Raw genomic sequence first — 25,303 nt, 5'->3', positions numbered from 1 at the left:
TTGCAAGGATCAGATCCCCACCCCCTCATCCCCGCTTCCCTCTCTGGTGTCCTGGCTCTGGAGGGTCCGAGTCCAAGGGGACCAAGCTCAGGTGGGCAGAGGGAGGCACCCAGGCCCAGCCGGGAGCCCAGGTGAGGAGCAGAGGGAGGGCTGAGGGAACCCATGGAATCCATCTCAGCCCCTGGCGTGCACAGTCCTGGGAAGCCCTGGGCCTGGTGGCCTGATGTGAGTCCAGAGGCTCCCCTGGGGGTCTCAGGGCAGTAAGGGCCTTGGTGTGAGGGTGTGGGCTCGGGTCAACAAGGGGGCGTCCCAGGACCTGCCGGGGCTCAAGCTGAGGACGCTGAGGGAGGACCGAAGGGGCCCCACAGATCCCCGCCCCTGCTGCCAGCCCTGGGAGGGCCTGGGTGGGATGAGCACTCGTGGGGTCCTGACTTCCTGACATCCGGGTCTCGGAGGGACTGGGGTCCTGGGATGAGGGGCGGGGCCTCGGGTGGCCAGAGGGGAGACCACATGCCGCCTGAGTCAAGGTGAGGACCCCGAGGGAGAACGGAGGGATCCTGCACCCGGGACAGCGTTGCACCTTGGAGACCATAGGGCAAGGTGACCACTGGCGGCATTTCCTGACATCCGGGTCTCTGAGGGACTGGGGTCCTGGGATGAGGGGTGGGTCCTCGGGTGGCCAGAGGCTAGACGACATGACGCCTAAGTGACGACCCTGAGGGAGAACTGAGGGGACCCTGAACTCGGAAAAGTGGTCATCCAACACAAAGGGGCCCTTGCTAGCTGCTGTCCGGAGGCCCGAGGGCAGGACAGGCCCACGTGTCGTGTCATGACCGCGGCATCCTGGTCTCAGAGAGACCTGGCACTTAGTGTGTGATGGGGGGGGGGAACCCTCAGATCTGCAGAGGAGAGAATCCCAGGTCCCACTGGGAGTGAAGGTGACGACCGCGAGCCAGCAGTGAGGGACCCTGGACCCGAAAACACAGTCGGTCCTGGGACGTGATAGGGCGGCATCACCTCAGGCAGCATTTCCTGACATCCGGGTCTCTGAGGGACTGGGGTCCTGGTTTGAGGGGCGGGGCCTCGGGTGGGCTGAGGAGAGAATCCCAGGTCCTGCCGGGCGTCAAGGTGAGGACCCTGGGGGAGGACTGAGGGGGCCAGAGACCCCAGAACACAGTGGGTCCCGGGAGGTCATGGGGCGGCATCACCTCAGGCAGCATTTCCTGACATCCGGGTCTCAGAGGGACTGGGGACCGGGTTTGAGGGGCGGGGCCTCGGGTGCGCTGAGGAGAGAATCCCGGTTCCTGCCGGGCGTCAAGGCGAGGGCCCTGAGGAAGGACTGGGGACACCCTGGACTCCAGAATCGAGGGGACCCCAAGATATCTACCCCGGCAGGCAGCCCTCGGAGGCCTCAGGCCGGACGAGCCCATGGCAGCGTGCCGGGACTTCCGCGTCCGGGCCTCGGAGGGACTGGGGCGCTGGTGTGGGGAGCGAAGCCTCAGGTTGGGAAACGCGGGGCTGAGGGCCTGTCAGGACAGTAAGCAAGGACTGTGAGGGAGGACTGCGGGACCCTGGACCCCAGTACAGAGTCGGTCCTGGGAGATCATAGGGTGGCATGACCACAGGCACATTTCCTGACATCCGCGTCTCAGAGGGACTGGGGACCGGGTTTGAGGGGCGGGGCCTCAGATGGGCTGAGGTGGGAATCCCCGTTCCTGCCTGGCGCCACGGTGAGGATCCTGAGGGAGGACTGAGGGGACCAGAGACCCCAGATCAGTGGGGACCCGCCGAACCGATCCTGCCCCTGCTTTTCTCCCTGGGAGGCCCCAGGGCGAGATGAGCACACGTTGGTGTCTCGACTTCCCCATCCGGGTCTCAGAGAGACTGGGGCCTTAATATAAGGAGGGGGACCTCAGGTATGCAGAGGAGGGTATCCCCGGTCCCCCCGGTAGTCAAGGTGAGGACCCTGAGGGAGGACTAAGAGACCCTGCACCCCGGAACAGAGTCGGCCATGGGGGGCTAGAGGGCAGGATGGCCAAAGGCAGCATTTCCTGACATCGCGGTCTCAGAGGGGACAGGGATCCTGGTATGAGGGGGCGGGGCGTCAGATGGGCAGAGGACAGAATCCTAAATTACCAGGAGGCAATGTGAGGACCGTGAGGGAGCCTTTGCCCTTGTGCTGGGTCTTGGAGGCCCCAGAGCAGGGTGACCAGGTGAGATGCTTTCTGACCTCTTAACTCAGAGGTCCTTGGGAGGTGAAGTCCCTGGTCTGAGGAGTGTGGCTCAGATGTGCAGAGGGTGGTCTCCCCGGAACCCCCAGTAGGACTGGGCAGACCCCCTCCCCAGGTAGAGGGGGCCTCAACAGAAACTTGCTCCTCTGCTCCTTCCTGGGAGGCCCGGGTGTGAGTCAGGAGGCATCACCTCCCCACTTTATCCTCAAACTCAGTGCGATGGTGGTGTCGGCCTGCAGGGGACAACCTCATGTTAGCTGAGGGGAGGGTTCCAGGACTTGCTGGGAGTAAATGTGAATATCTTGATACTGAGAGTAGAGAGTGAGCCCACAGAATCCGGCCCTGCCCCCTGTCATCCCTGAAGTCCCTGGGCAGGAGTGGCCAGTGGTGCTGCCCCCTCACCTCTGCCCCAGGCTCTCAGGGAATTCAGACCTAGTTCTGAGGTTGGCAGAAGGAGCCACAACCGGTCAGCAGCAGAAGGACTCACAGGATGTGCCAGGACTCAGGAGAAGGACCCTTTGGGTGGATGCAGGGCGTGAGGAGACCCTCACCCCAAAAGAGATGGGAACTTACAGTGTCCGGCTTGAGCTGTTTCAGCCCTAGGAGTCCCCGGTCAGGTCTGGCCGGATGGGGCCTGCCATCACTTCCGTCACGTGGTTGGGGGTGGGGTATCTCAGGGTGTGAGGACCTTGGTCTGAGGGGAAACATCAGGCCAGCAGAGGGAGGAGTCCTAGGATATCCCACGTGTCAAGGCAAGGACTCTTCATGAGGACCAAATGTACCCCGCCATCTCAGGAGAGGAAGGACCCCACCGGCTCCAGCTGACCCCTGTTCCCAGCCCTGGAAGGAACAGTCAGTGGTGGCCCTAAGTGCCGTGCTCACTTCCATCCTGGGTGGGAAGGTGGGAGTCTTCAGGGAGTTGAGGTCTGGGTCTGAAGGGCAGATGTCAACTCATCATCCCAGGTGGGGGCAGGGGGGAAGAGCAGGCCCTGGCGGGAGTAAAGATGCATGGCCTCCAGGCACTGAGGGCACCTCCGCCCAGGGCAGAGGGGCCGATCCCCGCTGCCAGTGCTTCTGGGTTTTTCGGGGGGAGCTGGGGGTGGATGTTGTGTAAATGGATCCTGGGACCAATTTCCACGTAGGGGAGAGGTTCCCCAGACCAACGACAGTTCTCAGACAGCAGCAGAGTGTTCAGGAATTCAACCGCGTTCTGACACTGTCTAGCCAGAGATGGCATCGGACCCTCTGGTTCAGGCTCAGTCCTCCAAGACTGCCCTCCCCCCACCACTTCAGAAGCCCACCGCAAGGCAAGGTTCTTGCCTGTGCTGCTAAATGGCCAGCTGTAGGTTGGGGATTCCAACTCCCTCCTCCTTGGGTTTCCAACGCTGGTGACAAGTCGAGGCTGTTACGTGTCCTTCTGAAAGACCTGTCCTTCTGAAAGACCTTCAGGGGTTGCCACGCCCTCCTCCTCAGGTTTGGTTGATTTGCTAGAGTGGCTCACAGGTCTCTGACAAACATACTACTTCCTAGATCACCAGCTGAACATAAAGGGCATGAGTCACGAAGAGCCAGATGGAAGAGGTGCTAGGGCCAAGGTGTGCGGGAGCGGGGCCGACTTCCCCGCTCTCTCAGACAGCGCCACTTGCCCCAGCTCTCTACCTGCTCGCCAACCCAGAAGCTCTCCAAACCCATCCTTTTGGGGTTTGACGGAGGCTTCATTACATAAGCACGATTGGTTAAATCATTGGCCATTGGCAACTGAACTCAAATCTCCAGCCTTTCTCCCCTCCCTGGTGGTGCTGGGGAGGGGCCAAAAGATCCAAACTTTTAATCACATGATTGGCTCTTCTGGCAACCAGCCCCATTTTAGGTGCTTTGCAAACACATCTCATTCACATAAAAAACAAAAAAAGCACATTCATCACTCTCAACACTGAGGACATCCCAAGGGCTTTGGGAGCTGTGAACAAGGAACTGTGCCCAGAAACCAAAGTCAATGACCAGAGGTATCCTTGTCCTGAATCACAGCAGGAAAGGGGCCTCCTCTCCTTTCTCTCCCGCCTTTCAGGGAGGTGAGGACCTTGGTGTGAGAGGACGGGTCAGATCATCTGAAGGAACCACGCCTTGGCAACAGAGAGAAGAGTCCCGGGTCCTCCCAGGAGTCAAGGTGAGGGCCCGAGGGAAGGGTGAGGGGACCCGCACGCCCACAACAAAGATGGGACACCAAAGGAAACCTCGTTCAGCCCTAGAAACCCTGGGAAGGTCGATAAGCTTGTCCTCCCACAAGGCCACTGGGTCCCCACCTGTCACCCCGGCCCAGACTCCTGTCAGCTGCCAACACCTGTCATTATGTCCCTGGTTCAGATGAGTGAGCTCCGCCAGGCTGTGGAAGACCTTCAGGACCCAAGAGACGCCCAGGGCCTGGTGGATGTGCAGCAGCTGGAGGCTGAGCAGGAGGGGGCCGCATCCCCCCGGTCCTCCTCGTCCTCCTCGTCCTCCTCCTCCTCAGTCTCCTCTTCCTACTCTGCCGGTGCCGAGTCCCTGCGCCAAGGGGCAGAGCTTTCAATGATGGCTGACCTGGTGAGCTTCCTGCTCCTCAAGTATCGCAGGAAGCAGCCGACCACCAGGGCAGAAATGCTGAGTATCCTCAGAGCATACCAGCACCACTTCCCTGTGGTCTTCAGCCAGGCCTCTGAGTGCATGCAGCTGGTCTTTGGGGTGGATGTGAAGGAGGTGGACCCCAAGGAGCACTTGTACATCCTGGTCCCCACCCTGGGCCTCACCTGTGATGGGATGCAGGGTGATGAGCGGAGCATGCCCAAGAACGGCCTCCTGGTGATACTTCTGGGTGTCATCGTCCTGGGGGGAGAGGGGGCGCCTGAGGAAGAGGTGTGGGGAGCACTCGGTGTCATGGGGGTGCATCCTGGGAGGGAGCACTTCATCTATGGGGAGCCCAGGGAGCTCATCACCAAAGCGTGGGTGCAGGAGGGGTACCTGGAGTACCGGCAGGTGGCCGACAGCGATCCCGCTCGCCACGAGTTCCTGTGGGGGCCCCGGGCCCACGCGGAGACCAGCAAGTTGCAAGTCCTGGAGCATTTGTTTAGACTCAACAGTAAGGGTCCCATTTCCTTCCCGTCCCTGTCTGAGGAGGCCGTGAGCAATGAGGAAGAGGGGGCCTGAGCCAGACTTGCAGCCGCGCTCCTTCCAGGCCCCTGTCCAGCAGCTTCTCCTGCCGGGCAGGAAGGGAGTCCATCCTTCACTCTGTGTTTGCAGAGCGAGCGGTCAGCCTTGGAAGGAGTGAGGGCCCGGGCCAGCTCGGGGGGCACGGCGTACAGCATCTCTGGGCTCCTCCCGTCCTTTATGGTGACGTGGAAATTGATCTTTGTTTCCTGTAGGTGTTTTTCAGTGCTGTTCCTATTAATAGAAGATTTAATAAGCTTCAGTATCTAACTTTGTGAATGACATTGATCACAACGTGTGTGTGCTTATCCAGTTCAAACACAACAGTTTTCCTCTTCTGTAAAGGAGACTGAAATCTCTCTCTTTTTTTTTTTTTTTTTTCCTGTCATCCTGGATGACATAATATGGAATTGCAATTAGAATTGTTCGGGAAATGTGAGAGTAATTAGCAATAATATAGATGAGGGAAGATTTAGAACAATAAAAGTAAAAATATTAACTCGCTTCTTATCCCTTCTTGTTTGTCATTTTATACGTGTAATATCCCTATGTTTAATTGGATTTCCACGGGTTATTTAAGAAAGTAGGAGAAAATCAGTCTGAATCAACAGGATCCCCGCTCACCGTCTCACTTCATCCGCACACATTCACCGAGCCTCTGCTCTCCGGAGGGCTCTGTGTTAGTGGGGACACTAGGAAAAGCAAGACACACCCCACACCTAGAAGGACAGGCTAGGAGCCCAGTCACATCAGGAAGATGGTGACATGTCCCTGAAGTCCCACAGAACAAGGGAAAGAAGCGGCGAGGCGGAGGGGGTCCGGGAGAGAGCACCCAAGTGCAAGTGCGCAGAGCCAGGGCAGGTGGGGGCTTTGGGAAGCTGGGCTTCCTTCTGTGGGAGGTGACGGTAATGAAGCTGGGTGGTGGCGGCGGCCAGACTTGAAGAAGGCGTGTTTTGGGTTTCAGAAGCCACAGTTCGGATGGAAGGGCGGCTGGGAGGGGGCAAAGGTTGTTCCTTGACTCCCTTCCTAGGAGCTCGGTGTTGAGTCCAGCTGGGAACGCTCCCCCACCCCTCAGTGTAACCTAGCCTCTAATCGGGAGAATTTACTTAGTTCCATTTACGAGGCATGCTTTTTGGCTGATTAGCTCTTCCACATCCTACTGAGCTGCGTGTTCTCTAACATGACCTGGATAACAAACCAACCAGCCAAGTCCCAGAGGAGGGAGTGGAAGGGTCTGGGGCCAAAGAAAATCAGAAGCAACTGCCAATCATCGCGGTTCCAACAGGCAGCGCGCCCCGCGCGAGGTGCTTGGCGCACATCGCACGCACCCCTGCAGTCCTGCGGGCCGGGCCTCCTCACACCCGCCCACTGCACAGATGAAGACCCTGGGGTCGTGGGGCTCGGGAACCTTCCCAGGATCACGTGCTAGTAAGTGACGGGGTGGGGCCGAGACCCCTGGTCTGAATTCATCTAGAGCCCACGCTGCGCCCACCCATCGCAGCCTGCGGCCCGCCTCCTGACCCAGAGTCCACTTGTCTCCTCAGTGTCCTCATGGAGTCTGTCGGGTGACAGAAAGTAGGATCCTGAGGCCCAGGTAGTAAAAGCTGGACCAAGAAAGGAAGGTGACTGTGACAATCAAAGCCAGGGTGAGGACTGTCTGCGGTTTCTTGAGAGCTGACCCTGCCAGGTGGTGGCACTGCTGTCCAGTCCCAGCCCTTATCCCACACGACAGCACCCTGCCCTGGTCTCCTCCTTCCTCGGGGCCCTCCTGGCCAACTCGAACCTGACCTGCTGACTTGGTCATCACGGGGGGTGGGGGTGTGGAGAGAGAGAGAGGGAGAGACAGAGACAGAGAGAGAGAGAGACACAGAGAGACGGAGACAGACAGAGACAGAGACAGAGAGACAGTCACGGAGACAGACACAGGGACAGAGCGAGAGCCAGAGCGCGAGACTGGGCTTGAGACTGGGATTGGGATTGTGGTTGACTGCGTCTGGAAGGCCACATTCCTTATGGGATAACATCCCTAACGTAGACTTTTCAGAAGCTGGAGAAAAGGTAACACTAGGGAACATCCTGACACCGTCTCCCCGACCCCAGTGGGGGAGGGGTGCGGCTGTAACAGAGCTTGCCTGGGGCTCCTTTGGAAAGTGCATTGCACCCGACGGCCCCTGTGCCATTTGAGCTTCTAAGGATGGCTTTCCCGGGTCTCCTTGGCCTTGGACAACTACGAAATGAGTCATCACTGGACAAGGAAGACTCCCCTTTGCTGCTGTCCCTGCGGGGTGCAGGTGGCTTCCGGGCAGACACAAGGCCCCCAGTCTGGGCTGAGGCCGTGGGCTCGGGCGTCCGCAGTGGACCACAGGCCGGCTCTACTTCTCCGTCGGGCGGATCCTAGGCCCACGACTCCACCTTCCCCGGCCCGGCCCGGGCCTTCCCTGCCACCTGCCCCGGGTCAGACGGGAAGAGTCCACGGCGCTGCACCGCAGAGCGCTCAGCACCGCCAAGGGAATGCAGGCGCCCTCCCACCTGCTCGAGCTGTCGCAGTGACCGTGCACAGCTGCTTTCAAGGACACTAAAGCCAGCTCCTGGGGGACATACAAATTTGTTCGTTCCAAGATAGGCTGGGGACCCCGTTCACATCCTAGTCTGCTGTCCTCAAGGACCTCTTTCCTGGTCTGGAGGGGGAGGCAGATACACCCAAGGTCTCAGGGAGACAGGAGCACCCCATCTTGGGACTGGACATGCAAGGCGGGCTGTGGGAGCCTTGGGAGGGAGCCTGGGACCGGAGGAAGCCCTGACTGCCGAGGTGGCCTGGAAGCCGGGCCGGCCTTGAAGCCGGGCCCCAACATGCAGAGCGGCCTCTGGATAGAGACGGGCATCGCCACCCGACGAGGCAGCTTGAGGACACGCCCAGACAGGGGAGTTCTTGGCGGGTCCCAGAGCAGCTGGGGACTGGGTGCGGGTCTGGCCCAGGGCCCATGGATGGTGACGGAGAGCGCTTGGGTGGTCCTCTGGGCTGGCGGACACCAGGGGCTAAGGCAGGTGCAGCGGCCGGCGGGCCAGGCTGGGAAAGGCAGGCCTTGGACGTCGTGAGGGCTGGTATCGAGTAACAAGTGTCCTGAGCCGTGGCTGAGAGCGACCCCTGGGGCGCTACACGTAGCCACGGCCCAGCCGGCCCCCCCCGGGGGGGGGCAGGGGTGCGTGGGAGGGAGGGAGGCAGACCTGTGAGGGGGCAGGCCCACCAGACCCAGGGTGTGAGGGAGGGCTGGAAGGAGCGGGCGGCAGGCGAGGCCACAGGGCTGGGATCGGCCCACCGATGTCCCAGCCTTTGGGCCCCCTTCTGAGACGCCCCCATGGCCTCCACTGAAGTTCGAACTCTAAGGACACGTCCCTGCAGGAGGGAGTGACCCGAACAAGTGCTCTGTAAACCTGTTTAGAGGCACAAAGACCTGAGCCCAAGCTCTAGTCTCGGCCTAGGAGCTCCACGAAGGCTGACAGTCCTCAGACTCGAGGGCCCCTTGGGAGAATCTCTTTCGAACCCCTTGCCCTCCCCTTCTGGAACAGGGAGTGGCCCTCAGAGAGGACAGACGCCTCTCCTTAGCGGCAGAGCTGGGATGAGGACCTAGGAGCCTGGCAGACGGGCCTTTCCAGGTCCCATTGTCTCTCCCTGTGCAGTGACTAGGAAGAACAGCCACCACAGCGGCTACAGAACACGTGTCCCCCCAGACCACTGTCCTGTCTGTCCTGCCATCCGTGGTGAAGACGGCTCTCGGGCGGGATTTGTCCCATCCCACACCCAGAGCCTCATCTATTTTCAGTCACACGTGGACGGGCTTTCCGTTGGTCACGTCCAGCTCAACAAGTAGGAATTGTCCTTGGGAGTGAGTCTGTAGAGTAGGCCCCTTGAGAAGTACCGCACCCAGAGCAGGCAAAATTATTCAGTGTACCTGCCACCGAGGTGACGGCGGGACGGGGACCCAGGGCTGGGGGTGGGGCTGGCTCGGGGAAGGCCAGCAGGGCAGGCCTGGGAGCAGACCAGGGAAATGCTTGCTCTCAACACATCAGAATACATGCTGAACCCCCAGATCAAGGACTGCAAAGGGGAAGAAGCAGGGCAGAGCCGAGTTGGAAGCAGAAGGCCAGCAATCTGGCAGGGCAGGAGCCTAACCCCCCCCAGTGACAGAGGGAAGAGGGCCTTAGAGCAGCCTCAGGGGAGGCTGAATCCGAGGTCTGAGGGAGGTGCTCTGGCGCGGACTAAGGCCGGTGTTCTGAAAGTGAGTGCTCTCGGGCCACGAGGAGTTTCTATGGCAAGAAATGGACACTAAAGAGGATCCCATGTGCTCTGGAGAGGGGTGGGGCTGCGGACAGCGGAGCTCAAAAGGAGGCTCCAAAGCACAGGGGAGGATGCGGCCATCCACTCACGCGGCACGGGGGGAACCCTATGTGCCAGGTGCTTTGGTGACACTGAAGTGGGACGTGGGGAGTGCCCCCACACGCTCCCACACACAGCCCCACTCTGGGGACAGCTCGACCCAGGGGCAGGAGAACGGAACACTTCCTTACGGCCCATCAGAGCTGGACCGACCAGCCAGCAGGAACAGCTGGAAGAGACCAAGGCAGGAGCTGGTGGCGGGGTGGGGGTAGGGGGCGCTGCCAGCCAGCCCGGGCCAACCAGCCCACTCGGACCACCACTTCCGGGAGGTGCAGTCGCCCGGGGCCCATCTCACCCCTGCCGCCTTGGTGGTAGCCAAGCCAGGGCCAGCCAGGGCCTGGCCCTTGAACAAATCGGAGGCTGGCAACAGGCCTCCCCAACCTTTGGGGATGGAAACAGGATCATGTCTGTCCGCCCACTCAGGGCCTGGCCCCTGGGAAAAAGGTGCCTGGCAGCAGATGGGAGCCTTCTCCCGGGAACTTGAACATACCTTCCTACACTTTTAGAAAACAGAGAAGCTGGGGGCTCTGTACCCCTCGCCTCCCCTCCCCTCCCCTCCCCTCCCCTCCCCTCGGCCAGGGCTCCCTGTCCAGACCAACTCTGTGACCTCACGTGACACATAAAGAGGACGATGACCAAAGTCGCTGGTTGCCCTGCTACCGAGATTCTAGAATTCTGCGGACACTATTTACTGGGCGTCCCTGCTCAGATTGAAGGCACTTCTGCCCTGAGAGCTCAGTGATCTGGTCTCAGGGAGAGCGTGTGCCTGGTCTAGACTAGCTGCATGGCGAGTCAGAGCCCCGACGAGGAATATACGGCCACGGCGGCCCCCGCAGCTGATGGAGAGCCCCCAGCGGGGGCCCCATCGGGTTCATCCCCGGATCCAAAGGTGGATTCGAGGGAGATTTTGGAGAGGCCCGGCGACCAGGCCGAGAGCCAAGATCCAGGCTCCCAAGACAACCAGCCACCACAGGACCCAAACCCAGGTCCCGCCAACGTGGACGGAACCCATGGTGTTCTTGGGCTCTCCTTCCCGAGAAAGCTCTGGATGATAGTGGAGGACGAGGCCTTCACGTCCGTGCGCTGGAACGACAAGGGAGACATGCTGATCATCGAGGAAGACCTTTTCCAGCGGGAGGTTCTTCGCCGGCGCGGCGCAGACAGGATCTTTGAAACAGACAGCTTGAAGAGCTTCATCCGCCAACTGAACCTCTATGGGTTCAGGAAAATACACCTGCCCGGCACTCTGGGTCGCTCTCCGGGGAAGAAAAGGCTGATGGTAACGTAGACAGCCCTTCCGTCTCCCGAGTTCTCTGTTCCTGGAACAGCTTCCTAGTCCTGAGCGGATGAGTGATGTGCTGGGCGGGGTTCATTCCCGAGGGGGACTTTTTTCCTGTGAGCCAGTACTGAATGAAGGCTGAGGCAGTCCGGCGTGTCATGGAAGGCTCGCCCCTTAGAGATGCCCTGCGGGTGTGACCGAAGACCCAGGGGCCACTTCACGTCAGGGAGCTAGAGTGACACCTCAGCCCAGGCACCACGTAGCTTTAGTGAGCGCACACTCCAGGGCGAAACAAAACTTGCCAGGAATTTAAAAAGACCTTTTCTCCACAGTCAAACAAGACCTTTATGACGGAGGTGGGCGGGGAGGAGTGAATATTTCCCCCGAAATGACGAGAATGATTCTTGTCCTTTCAGATCTACCACAACTGCAACTTTCAGAGAGAGAAGCCCCTGCTGATCGAGAACATGCGGAGAAAAGGTGACCCGAGAGCAACTGCTCGGCCCGCTTCCAGCACAACCACCCCAAAGAGAAAGAAGCAAGCCGTCCCACCTATGAGATGCACCCAATTTTTCCATCAGAATGACTCCACCAATGATGCCGACAGGAAGACCCAGAGGGAAGCCCCCCGTGCTCAGGTGCCCAGCGGCTTCCGGGCCTTCGTGCTCCCTGGCGTCTTGTCTGCCGGCCGGGTGGCCAGGTTGGTGGTAGTGCAGCGTCCCTCCAGCGAGCAGGGCGGCCCGAGTGGGGAGGGCACCTCCAGGAATGTCACGCTAGTGCCCCCGGCTACTGCCGGAAGGGACGGTGCAGGGGAGCTGCCCAGAAGCCCCCCCGTTTGCCCCGATCCCAGCTCGGTGGTGTCCACGTGCAACACGGGTTACTGCATGCTGCTCGCGGCCCTTCTGCTCATGGCCCCCAACCAGGAGGCCCGAGGCCGATGAAGAGCCCGAGGGCTCTTCAGATTACAAGTGTGCTCTCTGCGAACAGTTCCAGAACAACCCAAAGCGCTGAGCTCACAGACCACTAGAGACACACGAAGAGCACCGTCCTGTAACCATGAACATTTTGGGCTTTAATAAAGAAAAGCAAAACTCCCCGGGACTAAATAAACAATCTGCGAGACCCGCGGGTCCGTGTTCTTTCTCGCGTTCGATTCCGCACACCTCTCACCAGATAAGCCCGCGGAGGCTGGAGACCCCGGCCGGGGGCAGGCTTTGGTCCCCATCGGCCTCTTGCATCTGAAGCTGTGGCATCTCGGACACCCGCCCAAGGAGGTGGGGAGCGAGCACTGAGGCGAGCCCAGGAAGGTCTGGTCCGCTGGGCCGGGCCTGCCCGTCAGGGGACAGACAGCCTGGCTTCTGACCTCGGGGGTGTCTCCCCCCCATTACTCATGCATCGCGGAGCAGGAGGGTCTTCCTCCTGGGTCCCCCAAGGATGCCAGAAGTTTCTGATCAGCAGCTCAGCGTCTCCAGCTCACGATCCAGGGGCCCCCCACGGAGGCCCGCCGAAAAGTAGGGCCACCCCCTCCACCAAGGGCTGAGAGCACTGCAGCCTGGCTCCGAAGAGACGGGGGGTTGCAGTCAAACGCCTGGGGGGAGGCCCGTCACCCTCGAAGGTAGCAACCACTGGAAACCCTACTCTCAATTGACCAACCCCTCCCCCCCCAACAAATGTATAAAAGATCTCCCACCCAGCGAACACCAGCACTGCTCACTTCCATCAGGGCTGTAGTTAGGACCCTTTCTTGGGACGTGAAGCGGCCGTGCGGCACGTCTAACACACCGGCTCCGTGAGCCAAGGGACACTTTACAACAGGGCGAGAGTCATCTGCGAGGCAGACGGTGCTCTTTCTGAGTCCGACGTCCTCTTGCCCGGGAGTCAGGCCGTCGCTGGCTGGTGACTCCCTGGCAAGCACTCAGCGCCCGCTCCAGCCGTCCCACATCGTCTCCTGGATGCTCTTCAGACCCTCTAGGGGTTTTGACCAGAACAAAGGCGGGGAGAACACTCACCAGCTCTCTCAAAACACATTTCTCTACACAATCCAGAATCAGCAGGGCCAGAATGAGCAGCGGCCTGCAAGGCCGCTTCCCCTTGTCCTAGAGGTCCAAAGTCCTTGAGACTCTGTCACCGAGCCCAGGGAGGCATCTCCCTGCAGGGGTCCCGCTCCCCCGTCCCCGCGTCCCGGTGGACACATCTGTTTCCGGGAACAGCACAGAGTGGGGAGCGCCCTCCAGGGCGGCGCCGATTCAGAGCGAACCAGGGGAGCACGTCCAGGGCGTGACGGCGAGCTGACCGTGCCACGGTTTAGCTTGGTCTCTCGGTCACCTCCTCTCAAGAGCCCACGCTGCTCAGGCCTCTTGCCCAAAGGGGACCAGGTGCTTGGGGACGTCTACCTGGAAGATGCCCTTCCCGCCTCTCCTGGGCACGGGCTCCAGTAACCACCGGGGGTTGGAGAGCGTGGTCAGGTACTTCTGCTGCAGGTTGGTCAGGACGGCTCGATTCTCCAGTTCCACAACCTCCTCGGGACCTAAGTTTTCTGGGCACAGCAAAGTGTCCCCAACGTCAACGAGCCCTGTGCACAAAGAGAGAAGCACACAGATGTCTTCCCTTCCATAAACCAGGCCTGCCCCTAAGAGAACATGGTTATTCAAGGTCACAACCACTAGAGACGGAGGCGATATCAGCACGTGGACCCAGGGTCAACTGGGTCGCGCTGGCTGAGCACTTCCGAGGAACCGACGTCCCTCTTCAGGGCACTTGGGGCGAGGCCGAGGGAGTGACCCCACCCACGTCAGTGCTGAAGGCCGCAAGTCACGATCAGAAGGGGACCCTATGGGCAATCAGGTCCCCAGGCAATCCGCCAGGTGACAGGTGCTGATGCAGGACCACAACCCATGAGGGTTTAGGGGACTGGCTCAGGTGGCTGCAGCGTTAGGGGACTGGCGCAGGAGGCCGCGGGCAGCAGGGGTGGCCCAGGCGTAGGAAGCCTGGAGGGCAGCCTGAGTCCACAGACCCCTGACCTGCTCTGGGTGCTGCGCTGTTCATCACAGTCTCTGCGGTGCGCCCACACATGTGCACTGGCACGCTCACGCTCACACACACACACATGGAAATGGCACACGCAGTCCTGGACCCTCCTCTGCCTCTTAGAGCCCAATGGGAACTGAGGCCCCGAGCAGCGGTGAGGGAACTTCGGCCCGCCAACCGCCAGCCCGTGGACTCTGGCTGCCCCTCTGAAGGTGTCTTGCTCCAAGAAACCGCAGCCCACACACCAAGGTATTTGAAAGAAAACAAGTCACAGAGGCCCTGCGGGAGAGCCTGGGGGCCGCCCTCGGAGGCTCCGGAGCAGGGCTGGGCACACCACCACTTGCCAGCTATGACTCCGCGGCCAAACTTCTCCCCATCCTGAAGCAAGGCCTGGATCTGGGCAGGGGTCATCCCCAGCCTCTCCACCAGCAGTTCCCTCCAGGCAGTGTCCTCCCAGTCCCTGTGTGCGATGTGCATGGCCAGGGTCCGGTGCCGGTGGCCGCTCAGCAGGGGACGCCAACGCGTCTCCAGGGTCTTGACCCCGTTCAGGACGAAACCTGCATAAGGCTGCCGGAAGGAGAGGCAGCTGAACTTCATCTCCTGCAGCTCCCCTGACCTCACGTTGCTGGGGAAACACAGAAGCAAGTGTCAGTAAGCCAGAGGCGCCGGCCCTCTGAGCTCACGGCCCGTGGACCTGACCTCCCCACAATGTGCCCCGGTGCCCTGACCCTCCACTGACCTGGACGGTGGGGGATCAGAGGGCGCTGGCTCCTTCCCTGTGTTCACGCAGTCAGCTCACAGGCCCAAAGGAGGAGCTTGGTCACTCGGAGGATCTGTCCATCAGATGGAGTCTGCGGGGGCTCACAAAGGAGGGTGGGCACAGGGAGAGAAAGGCGTGTGGTCAGTTCTACAACAGAGGTCCCCGAGCCCGGGGAGCACAGAGCAGGTAGAGAGGGCCCCTCGGCTTCACAGCCGTGTGGCCAGGCTCTGGTCCTCTCCCAGCACAGACAGGGACAGTCCTGGGCTTTGCTTCTCTCCCCACCCCCGCCCACCCCCCGCAGCTCCCCGGCCCCAGCATTCCCAGTGCCCTGCAGATGCCCCATTACCACCCTTACCCCTGGGCTGCGGAGCGCAAATCCTTGCTACCAACCTCAGCCCAGCCCTGGGACGCCCTGGATCTCAGGTGTCTCCTCCACACGCCTCTGGGTGCCACCTCCTTCACCCCTTCCGGCACCCCTGCCCTCCACTGTCCACAGATGCCCCCGCCTGGAGCCCAGAGAACCGACAAATGAGAGCAGGAACCACCGGCACTGGTGTAAGCTCCGTCTCCATGCCGGGCCCTGGCACGACCACCATCCACATCCAGGAATCAGAGATATCGATCCTCCAATATCCCAGTTGGGGGCAGTGCTACCGTCACCCCACTCCACAGCTGAGAAGGAGGCGCCGAGGTAGAAAGAGATGGCACGTGACTCCAGAGGGCCTGACCGCATGCACCGCGTCCTCGCCTCCTTGTACCTGGAGGGGAGGATGGCTCCGCCTCCCTGAGGACACAGCTGTGCGGCAGGAGGAGCAGGGCCCCAGGCCCGAACCTCAGCTGGGTCTCGGCACCTGGCGGAGCCCCAGTTTCCACGTGGCTGTGAGGACGGGGCACATGGCCCCAAAGGCACCCAGCCCAGTCCCTTCTAGGGCTTTGCTTCTCCAAGCGGAACAGGGGCCCACGAGGCCCCACATGCTCTGGCTCCTTCCCTGGCTGCCTGCTCTCCTCTCCCCTTTATTTACCCCCTGCAGCCATGAGGGCCTCCCTTCCAGGCCTGGAACATTCCTAGTGTGTTCCTACTCAGTGACTTGGTGGGTTATTATGGGGTACACTGCGTTCCCCGCAAATTCATGTGTTGACGTCCCAATGTCAGGTACCCCAGAGCATGACCTTACAGATAACAGAAAGGGCTTTACAAAGGTCATCATGTTAAAATGACTTCCTCAGGGTAGACCCTCATCTCATAGGCCTGGTGTCCTTATAAAAAGGAGAAATTTAGAGGCAGGCACACACACAGGAGAACTCCACGTGAAGACGAGGCGGGGCTCTACAAGCCAAGGGAGGCCAGCGACTGCCAGCCAACCCCCGGAAGTGCGGGAGGCACGGGACAGATCCTCCCACAGCCCTCAGGAGGGCCAAAAATCGGCCGCCACCTTGATCTCAGGCTTCTAGCCTCCGGAACTGAGAGGGGAGGCATTTTTGCTGTGTAAGCCACCCAGACGGTGGGCCTCTGACACGACTGCCCAGGACAATGGACACCGAGGGTGGGTAACTGTAAAGGGAAGAAGGGGGCGGAGTGCCCTCCTGTTGATGCAGAGGGTACCTGCTTGGCCGCCTCAGGAGGAAATGCTCTTCCACTTGGCTCAGCTTCCTCACCTGCAGGGGACGAGAGAGATAAGGAGAGAAGGTCATCAGCTAGAAGACAGCAACATGAACCACAGTGTCTTCTCCTCAGCAGGGACTGGAGACCACCGGGACCCAGAAGGGCCCGACTGAGGAGAAACACACATGGCATCTCACTCGGGGCTGCTTCTGCTCTTCAGGGCAGTGGGTCTCTCGTCCCCCCGCTGGGTCAGGGTCCCCACGATGCCTCAAGCCCGCAGCAGAGAAAATCACTTCACCTAAGTAGATCATGTTCTCACCGCCCAGCAGACCCTAGATCCAACAGGAGAAGTCGACACCTGAAGGATTTGGGGGCCCCACAACACGTTCCCCTCCATGGAATCCCGGGTGTGCCTTTCCACCGGGAGGGGATGGGAAAGGGCGGCCTCGGCTGCCATGCCGCTCCCAGCCCCACAGCCCGGAAACCAGTGCCCCGAGGAGGTACCATCGGAGGACACGGCGAGTCTCGGCTCCCTCCGGGGCTGGGCGGGATGGGTCCTGGCTCCGTGAGGGCGGCGCGAGTCGCGGGGACTCTGGGACGGCCCGGCGGCGGCCACGCGGCTGGACGGTCTTCCCCGTCCTGGGGACTCCGAAGTACTGACAGGGGACTCCGAAGTACTGACAGGGGACAGCGCCAGCTGGCCCTAACCGCGCTCCGTTCGCAGACTCGCTGACGCCCCTTATTTCCGGGTGTACGGAAGCACGTACCACGTACGCACGCAGCACGCAGGTACGCAGTTACGTAACACGCGCTTAGGAACAAGGACTCGTTCCCACGTAGGCCCCGCCGCTAGGAGGCGCTGTTGGAGCCGCCAGGCCCTGTGGCCCGCGGGACGACCAGGCCTGAAGGAGGTTCGCAATCCAAGGCCGGGAGCGGCACCGGAGGAGGTCAAGGAGGTGGGCGGGGCGGAGAAGGGGCGAGGAGGGGCGAGCCGAGGGGCGGAGCTGCGGGGAGGAGGCGGGGCTGGGAGGAGCTGGGGGAGGAGTATCAGGGGCCGACCTGTGGTAAAGAGCTGGGGAGGAGGAGTTGCGGGAGGGGGAGGCGGAGCCTCGAGAAAGCGACAAGGGAGAAGCCGGGGCGGAGCTGTGAGGAAGCTTGGCGAGGAGGAGCTGTGGGAGGAGATGGGGAGAAGCAGGGCGGAGCTGCGAGGAAGGAGGCGGAGCTGCGGGGAAGGAACTTGGGTTGGAGGAGTTAAGGGAGGCGCCTGTGGGGCAGGTGTTTGAGGAGAGCTGGGTGAAGAGGCAGGCAGAGCCGGGGAGGAGCAGGGCGGGGCTTCCAGGAGGAGGAGCAGCTGAGGGAGGAGAAGGGTGGAGCTGCGGAGGAGTGGGGCGGAGCTGAGGAAACGCTGGGACGCAGTGGGCTGGAGCTGGGAGGAGCTGGGGGAGCAGTTTCTGGGACTGAGACGTGGGAAAGAACTGTGTGAGGAGGCGCTCCTGGAAGAGGCGGCAGAGCCGGGGAGGAGCAGGGCGGAGCTTTCAGGGGGAGGAGCAGCTGAGGGCGGAGCCGAGTGGAGCTGGGGAGGAGTGGAGCGGAGCTGACAGGGATGGAGCTGTGGGTCTTGGGAACCCATGGAGGGTGGGCGGGGACAGGCAGTGCCCTTTTGAGTCTCTTGACATAGGCGTCCAGTCCAGGCCGCAGCAGTCGGCCAGAGTCGCAGTGGCAGCCCCCAGCGTTGTCAGCGACCTCATCGGACCGTCGGAATGGACCTCAGACGACAGGGAGGCGGAGAGAGGGCGGAGCCTCTGGGCTGAGTCCTGCATCTCAGGGCTGAATGCTCAGGCCAGTTCCCCTCCTCCAGGCCGCCCTGGGACTGCTGGCCAAGTCCTGAGGTACAGTCTTGGTCTGGCCTTTCTGCAGGTGAGAAGGAAAATCCCCACACTGTTTCCTGCTGCTCCGCGGACCTGGGGTCCCACACAAAGCCAGCTTCCCTGTCAGAGCCCTTTTCTGTCCTCTTCCTCTCCCCTGGGGGCTCAAGCCACTCGATGCCACCCGCCTGGCTCTGCTCCTTTGGTTCCCTTACCGTCGCCCTCCCTCCCTGTTTCTTTGATGACCAAGTCCTGTGTCCCTGCCTCCCAAGTGACCGATCAGAATAAATGCTTCTCTTCCTGTCCCCACTGCCCCTTCCGGAGTTCAGGCCTCATGGCCGGGGCCTGTGCTATTACCTGAGCCCCCCACCGGCCTGGACGCCTCCTGTCTCTCCTCCTCCAGGGGCTGCTCCACACGTGTCTAACTGCACATGTGTCCTTGTCAGCCCCAGACTGAAAACCCTGCCAAGTCCTCTCTTGTTTAAGCTCCAACACCTCGGGGCCCAGGTAGGGCCTTCCAGTGGCCCCAGCTCTCCCTCCTGGCCACCCAACAGTCTAGGTCACTGGGCTGTCCCTGCACAGTGAGCGCACTTGCCCTACCCCGACTGGAGGCTTTGGCACGCGCGGTTCCACACCTGGAAGGCTGGCTCCTCTTGTCCTGACAAACGCCTGTCCTCCTTCCGGGCGCAACTGGAAGCTCCCCATCTCCGCCCGCCCCCCGGGCGCCAGGCACTCTTGTCTGGGAGTTCTGGTAATGCTGCGCCTTGCTGCTGCCATCCTTCCCTGGGCTTTTCCTCCTGGGTTGTAGCTGCTCTCCAAGAGTCCGTGGCCCGCTCAGCGGCGCTGGGTCCCTTGACGGCGAGGACAGTGTCTTACTCATTTCCCTAAGCTGGGTGCTCCGACACGGTGGGGTGGGTGCTTAGGAAACTTTGGGTCCGCAGAGGACTGCTTTGTCTTCCAGCGAGCTGCACCTGCTCTCTCCTTGCAGAAGCCCGAGGAAGCAGGGATGCTGGCCCTGAGGTGAGGGGGCGGAGGGTTGCCTTCATGGGATTTAGGCCTCCGGGCTGCGGGGGACCTTAACAGTCACCAGATCCAACTCAGCCCATGCCGGCATCCCCTCCTCGGCTTCTTGCGCCCATAGAATGGTTACCAGCTGTGTCCTGACACCCCAGAACCTCCTCCTAGCGGTTTCAAATCATGAGGGACGGTTCCCGGAACGCTGGGCTGCTGCTGGAGCTCCTCCCGAATCTTGCTTGAAGCAAGAGAACTTGCCCAGTGAGCCGGAGACGTTTGATATGTGGCTGCTGGTGGGGAACAGCTGTGATGGTGCTGCGTAAGGACCCCCTTTTCTGGCCCTCCCCTCTATGCTGAGAAGCAGGGTGCCCCAGGTCCCCGAGGAGGGGAACAGGAAAGGGAGGAGTGTGGTCTGATGTGGGGACAGTTGCAACGGTAGTGGCTGCCGGGCCGGTTCTCTGCCGGGTGTGTGGGCCCAGGAAGAGTGGCCTGGCCCTGTCGCAGGTGGGCGTGGGCTAGTATTCGGCTGTCCCTGTGAAAGGCACCCGACTGCAACTCAGTTTTGATTTTCCGTACAAGTCAGTGGGCGCCGATCCTTACTACAATCTGATGTCTGACTTCCCGGTGAGTTTCTTCACCTGCTCCTTCCCGTGTCCTCCACAAATGAAGTCCTGGAAGAGCGGGCCTCCTCCCCCTCCCTCTCTGGTCATCAGGGTGAGTCAGCCTTCCCTCCCAGACTGGGCCTCCCGGCCTCCCCCTGCTTGCGGATCCTGCTCCCTCCCTGCCACTGCCCCTGGACCGCACCCCACGGGACAGGAGCGAGTCCCCTCCTCAAGCTCTGCTTCTTCCCCAGATGCACCCAGTCTTCCCTGTTGGACGTCCTTGCTGTTTTTGCCATTGCCCTTTGGGGGTGACAGTGGCCCCGGGACATTGCCTGTTCTCTGGAGCTCAGGGCACCTGTTCAGAGTCACCTTCCCTTTCTGGTCCCTCCTCCCCAGGGCACCTGTAGAGCTCGGTGTCTCGGGGGCCCTTCTGAGCACCTGCCTTTGCAGTTTCCCCTCCTTCTCATCCCCAGTGACCTTGGTCCATCCTGCCCCCGGCTCAAGCCACCCCTGGGAACTCGCCACCGCTGTTCTGTCCTGCTCCTCTCCCTGGCTCCGCCATCCCTCTGTTTGCCCCAGAGGTCCTCCCAGCCGTCCTTTCTGCCCCCTGTGACTTCCCAGACCCCCGCCCCTTCTCTGTGCCGGGCACACGCCCCCCTTTTTCGCTGAGAGGCGCAAACCAGGCGCAGACCACGCCGCGGTAAGTGCCGCCCCACCGCACGCGCCTCTCGCAGGCCTGAGCGGGTTCCAGTTTGTTCCTGTGGCAGGTTTCGGGGCACCACAGGCCTGGGGCTGGCTGGGCCCAAATTCTCCGTTTCCCTCCTTCCCGGCAGGGCTGGTTTCCTCTGTGAAATGCCTTTTGCCTGTCTGTCTACTTTGCTGCTTGTCCTTTTTGTGCTGAGTTGTGGGGGGTCTTTTTGCAACCTGGGTGCTCATCCCGCCCTGGTTGTTTGTGTTTCAGATGCCTCCTCCTGCCCCTCGGAGGCTGGTTTCCTCCTGTCTTCGTAGGCCAGCTTTGGACTCAGTATTGGCCTAGAGGCTCCAAACTGTATGTGACCCCAAAGGTCAGGGAGTGTCCCGCCCCCCCCCCCCAAGGCCGCCACCCACCCCCAGGCCCGCCACCTGGGGTGAGGATCCCTGAGGGGGAGGTGCCCCGGTGTCCAGGGCTCTGCCCGTGAGAAAGGGCTCCTTCCTGTCTGTGTAAGTCAGTCGGTTACCGCCTGGCTTCAGTTCCATGCCCTGGACTCACGCGGGAGAAGCCCGGGGCAGCCGTGCAGCTGTGGGAAGACAGCAAGCCTTGTTTCTTCTGCCCCAACTCTCCTGGTTTACCTCCCGCCCCTCTGGCCCGTCTCTAATCTGCAGGCCCTGTCCCCGGCTTCCGCTGTGTCCCCTGGCAGCTCCAAGCTCCGGTTGGCCAAGGCCCTCTTCACACGGCCCAGATTGTGTGGTCCAGCCTGAGATCTGTACGTATTTCTGATTTTTGTCTTCATGACTCTCCAAGGCCTCGGGGAGAAGCTGCACCACAGGGGACCTGCCGATGTGGGCGGAGACGTTGCCGCTGCTGGTCCCGTGGTGCCTGCACACGGACCCTGGCACACAGAGTGGGAGCCAGAGGCGTGTCTGGGCACTTCTGGCGCTGCCCCGCCCGCACTCATGTTACAGACCATTCTGCCACCTCCCACGGAGGCGGGAGATGCTCTTTCTGTGTCTCCATCACTCCTAAGCTCTCCTGACTTCGTGCTCCTTACCGTCCTCGGTCTCTGAGCAGAGAAGCCCCAACCCGGGTGCCAGGCCCTCCACAGCCGGACGAGGGGCTTCCTGACACCATGCTGCGGCCAAGCAAACGGGCCCAGCTTACTTGTTTGCTAGATTCAGTTGGGGTGGGGGTCTGGAGCACGAGTTGCCGTCCCCTAACCGTGGTTGCAGGGCTTGCACGAGCAGACTGATGTGCTCTGGGCAGAGGACCCGTTCAGCCACCTCTTGAGTGTATCTGTGTACTCGCCATGGGGACTTTGCAAAGTGCAGAAAGGATGTGAAGAGTCAGGACCAAAGACGCTCATAAGGCATCGCCCGGAGGCAGAAGCGTTCACAGTTGGGGCATATTTCCCCGTTCTTTTTCTCGGCATTTTCCCTTTACTCACTTGAGTTCATGCAGTGTTAACGTTCTCTCTTACGTTTTTTCACTTGGCATCAACTGTTATCCCAAGTTCTGAAAGGTTCCTCAGAAGACATCTGACTAACCCCACACTTCATTCTGGAGGATGTTGGATTCCAGGCTCTCTTGCTCAAGACCACGTGACACATCCTCGGGAATGGCCCAGCGTCCCTCAGACAAGTGACACCCGCTGCTCAGAACCTCCAGCACGGGTCCTGGGGTGGCTGCAGAGACAGAGTTGATTGAGTCTCCCATACCTGTGTTGAGTTGGGCCCTGTGTCCAACGGCCTCGAACTATCTGGTTGTCCCATTTCCCAGTGTTGGGTCGCCCGGTGCAGAGCCCGAGGTCCCTTTGGGAAGGGCTGGGGGGTCATTCCTGTGTCTCCTGCCACAGTACTGTAATGTCCTTCCCCCGTGGACCCGGCCACCTCCCTAGTCGGTTCCAGGTCTGAAAACTGGCTCAGGGGCAGAGCCTGGGCAAGGGATCACAATTCATTTATTGGGGTGACTGCCCTCAGCCTCCCACTGTCCGTTCTTGCTCTTTTGAGTATCCGTTCTGGGCTGTGCCTTGGTTGGTTGCTCCTCCCTCGAGCCCCCAGGAGGCCGTGTTGTCCTGGCCACCTCCCCTGCTCTGTGGGTCAGGTCTCCTGGTCACTGGTGTCCATCATCATAGCCCCTGGCTTCTGGCCGCTCAGTGTCACCTGGAGACCCCTGCTGCAGTTCCTGCGGGGCAGGGGCCATCCCTTTCCTCCCTGACCCGGGCCAGCACCCCCACCTGTGCTGTGCGGTGGAGGCCTGGCATGCGGGTGACCACCTGTTCCCGGTCTTCCCGGTGTCTCCTGGATGTAGCGCTGCAGGGCCCGCAGCAAACCGGGGCAGCTGGTCACCCCGTCTCCTGGGACGCAGGGCCCCTGTGGGGGAAGACGCGGGTCCTGTTTTGCTCCCTTGGGGGTGAGGTGGGTGCACGAGCTCCGTGGGGGGTGGACTGCTACTTCCGGCGCAGGAGTTTCAGAGACACTGGGGAGTCAGGTCTTCCGGGACCTTCTCCTAGGCTCCCTGTCCCTTGTGTCAGGGGTGCAGGCTTTCCCAGGCAGCTTCTGCTGCTGGCCTGACGGTCCTGCCTTGGTCGAGCGTTCAGCCGTCTTTGAGGTTCGGCCCCTTCTGTCAATCGTGGGTTGGACATATGGCTGCTGCCTGAGACGGGGCTGCTCTGTAAGCTATGGAGGAGACTCTGGGGCACCCTTGGTTCCCGCCGTATCCTTGCCCCTCAGCTGCTCGTCCCTCTGCGATCGGCACAGCAGAGACGTCGCTGTCTGTTCCCGGCACATTCCCCACATCTGGGCCTTCTCACCTGCCGGGACATTCCTCTCCACCTGCCAGCCCAGCAAGTGTTCTGACGTGGAAGTTCTAGCAGCTGGGCTGTGACCTTGTGCCCAGGCCTCTCTGCACACCGCCTCCCCCCAGGATGGGGGTCCTCATGACCAGTGGGGCGGGGGTGACAGTCCCTCACCAAGACCCCATCTCCCCACCTGTTCTTTGGACCCCTCCAGAACCAAGCATCTCAGGCTGGGCCCTTCGGGAAGCTGGTCCTCGGAGGGAGTTAGGATGCCAGCGGCTCGCTGGGGACCTGCATCCACTGAGGGGGCAGGGTGGGCAGGGTGTCCCTTCAGCCTGCGGTGTCCACCTGACATTTCCTGTCAGCCCGTGCGGGAGCTGCAGAGCACGGGTGGGCATTAGAGGCCCCCGCAGTGGGCCCAGTGGTCAGGCCCTCGCAGTGCCCGAGGCCTTGCAATGCAGACGGACCAACCGGGAGAACTAACACCCAGAGTCGGTGCCCGAGGCGTGGCTGCGTGCTAAGCGGAGCGCACAGGGCTCTAGCCACCTCTGCCGGGCGCAACGGCGCTCTGCCCTGCGGCCTGCCTGGAGGGAGGTGCTCTGGCCTCTGGGGCATCAGACAACCGCTGGGTTGGGAAGGGCTTTTGCTGACCAGCCATCTGTGAGCGTGGGTGTGAATGCAGCCTGATGGGAGAGGGCAGATCTGGGCACCAAACTTCATAATGCAAAGCACACTGAAGTCCGCAGTCAGGGCTAGGGGGTGTGGGGCCACCTTCCAGGAGACCTGTAAACCACAGTCTGAAACGAGACCGAATAAGGTTTGGTGAACGTGAAGAGTGGGGAACTGCTGACAGAGCAAGGGGCTGCAGAAGGCCTCAGAGATGAGGGCCGTTTGAGTGGGTTTTGAAGTAAAAGGGGTCTCCCTAGCTGGGAGATAGGAGAAGAACCCCCTGGAAGGGCCAGACACATTCAAGGAACTGAGAAGATAATGTGGCTGGGGCAGTGGAGTTTGTGGCGGGCCCATAGCCTGACCCCATCAATTCAGGTCCACTGAGAGTGTCACCATAGGGATTTTAAAGGCTGATGTACTGCGAAGTTTAGCTCATTGCCTATAGAAGGAAGGTTTGTGTGTGTGTGTGTGTGTGTGTGTGTGAGAGAGAGTGTGTGAGATGGTGCGTGCAAAGCTGCCCAGGTGAGGCAGCGCAGACTTCTGTCCTCCACCAGGGAGCCTGCGAGGAAGGACAAGCTTTGTCCTACCCTGACAATCCTGGGATTCATCCCTGGCACCACCAGTGCTGGCGTGTGAGTCTAAATGAATCACTTTCCCTTTCTGAGCCTCAATTTCTTCATCTGAATGTTGGGCACAGTGTGAACATCTCCCCCTAAGGAGTAATCATAGTTTTTAGTCTATCTGATAGGAGAAAGGATGACATGGGATGGTTCATGTAAGAACAATCTGTGAACCAGAAAGCATCCACTACAAATAGTGGCTGAAGGGGCATCTGGTTTCCCAAGAAGGCTTTGCCAGGTAAGAGTATGGGTGTTTAGGCCTGTGCCTTGAAGCCTGTAGAGGAGAGAGAGGCAGACAGGGAAAAACTCCAGCTTTGAAAGGAGGAGGAAGAACAGTGACTCCGTTGGTTCCTAGTCCCAAAAGTCCTACAGGATGTGTCCTGGTTGGGGACTTGGGGGCCTTCGGGAGTTGGACCAAAGATGTATAGTAGCCCCTGGGGACAATAGGAGGCAGTTTGAGCTGCATCAGTCCAACAGGGTTTGAAAATTAGGGGCTGTATCCGTGCCAGGAATCCGTCAATCTGGGA

General features: G+C 60.8%; 3 protein-coding genes and 1 long non-coding RNA gene across 20 annotated transcripts; 3 read left to right on the top strand and 1 right to left on the bottom strand.

Moving 5' to 3' along the window:
- The first annotated feature begins 1,083 nt into the window (after positions 1–1,083).
- On the top strand, positions 1,084–5,411 carry LOC141576247 (melanoma-associated antigen 8-like). The gene is made up of 3 exons (XM_074358996.1): positions 1,084–1,128; positions 4,300–4,398; positions 4,596–5,411. The coding sequence occupies exon 3, from the start codon at positions 4,596–4,598 to the stop codon at positions 5,409–5,411; it is 816 nt and encodes a 271-aa protein (XP_074215097.1). The 5' UTR covers positions 1,084–1,128; positions 4,300–4,398.
- EOLA1 (endothelium and lymphocyte associated ASCH domain 1) lies at positions 3,996–17,261 on the bottom strand. Of its 4 annotated transcripts, XM_045512860.2 has the most exons (6): positions 17,020–17,261; positions 16,516–16,568; positions 15,303–15,418; positions 14,892–15,003; positions 14,497–14,777; positions 12,177–13,697 (listed from the first exon to the last, which is right to left on the bottom strand). In XM_045512860.2, exons 5-6 carry the CDS (start codon positions 14,747–14,749, stop codon positions 13,474–13,476), a joined length of 477 nt encoding a protein of 158 aa, XP_045368816.2. In that variant the 5' UTR covers positions 14,750–14,777; positions 14,892–15,003; positions 15,303–15,418; positions 16,516–16,568; positions 17,020–17,261; the 3' UTR covers positions 12,177–13,473. The 4 variants fall into 4 exon arrangements, with proteins under 4 accessions (XP_074215543.1, XP_045368816.2, XP_010948308.2 ...); XM_010950006.3 differs by lacking the exon at positions 15,303–15,418; XM_010950007.3 differs by lacking the exon at positions 15,303–15,418 and having other exon boundaries at positions 14,892–15,012; positions 17,020–17,260.
- HSFX3 (heat shock transcription factor family, X-linked member 3) lies at positions 10,427–12,136 on the top strand. The gene is given in 3 exon segments (XM_074359443.1): positions 10,427–11,125; positions 11,542–12,048; positions 12,050–12,136. Coding segments are annotated over 3 exon segments (1,089 nt in total). The 5' UTR covers positions 10,427–10,630.
- Positions 17,262–17,265: 4 nt separating the features above from the next.
- Positions 17,266–22,668, top strand: LOC105064972 (uncharacterized). Of its 14 annotated transcripts, none has more exons than XR_012504749.1 (5): positions 17,266–17,471; positions 18,194–19,400; positions 19,522–19,713; positions 19,974–21,060; positions 21,359–22,668. It is a non-coding gene; the product is annotated as an uncharacterized LOC105064972 (long non-coding RNA). The 14 variants fall into 14 exon arrangements; XR_012504750.1 differs by having other exon boundaries at positions 17,307–17,426; XR_012504758.1 differs by having other exon boundaries at positions 17,317–17,426; positions 18,374–19,400.
- The last annotated feature ends 2,635 nt before the right edge of the window (positions 22,669–25,303 follow it).

The sequence above is a fragment of the Camelus bactrianus genome, chromosome X, assembly GCF_048773025.1.
Source record: "Camelus bactrianus isolate YW-2024 breed Bactrian camel chromosome X, ASM4877302v1, whole genome shotgun sequence".
NCBI classification, from domain to species: domain Eukaryota; kingdom Metazoa; phylum Chordata; class Mammalia; order Artiodactyla; family Camelidae; genus Camelus; species Camelus bactrianus.
This window is presented reverse-complemented; position numbering and strand designations above follow the sequence as displayed.

Excerpts from the sequence above, each read along its gene's own strand:
- LOC141576247 (XM_074358996.1), top strand. The coding sequence starts at position 4,596 with ATGAGTGAGCTCCGCCAGGCTGTGGAAGACCTTCAGGACCCAAGAGAC.
- EOLA1 (XM_045512860.2), bottom strand. The coding sequence starts at position 14,749 with ATGAAGTTCAGCTGCCTCTCCTTCCGGCAGCCTTATGCAGGTTTCGTC. Across the intron at positions 13,698-14,496 it reads TGGCCGCGGAGTCATAGCTG|GGCTCGTTGACGTTGGGGAC; the intron begins GCAAGTGGTGGT and ends CTTTGTGCACAG.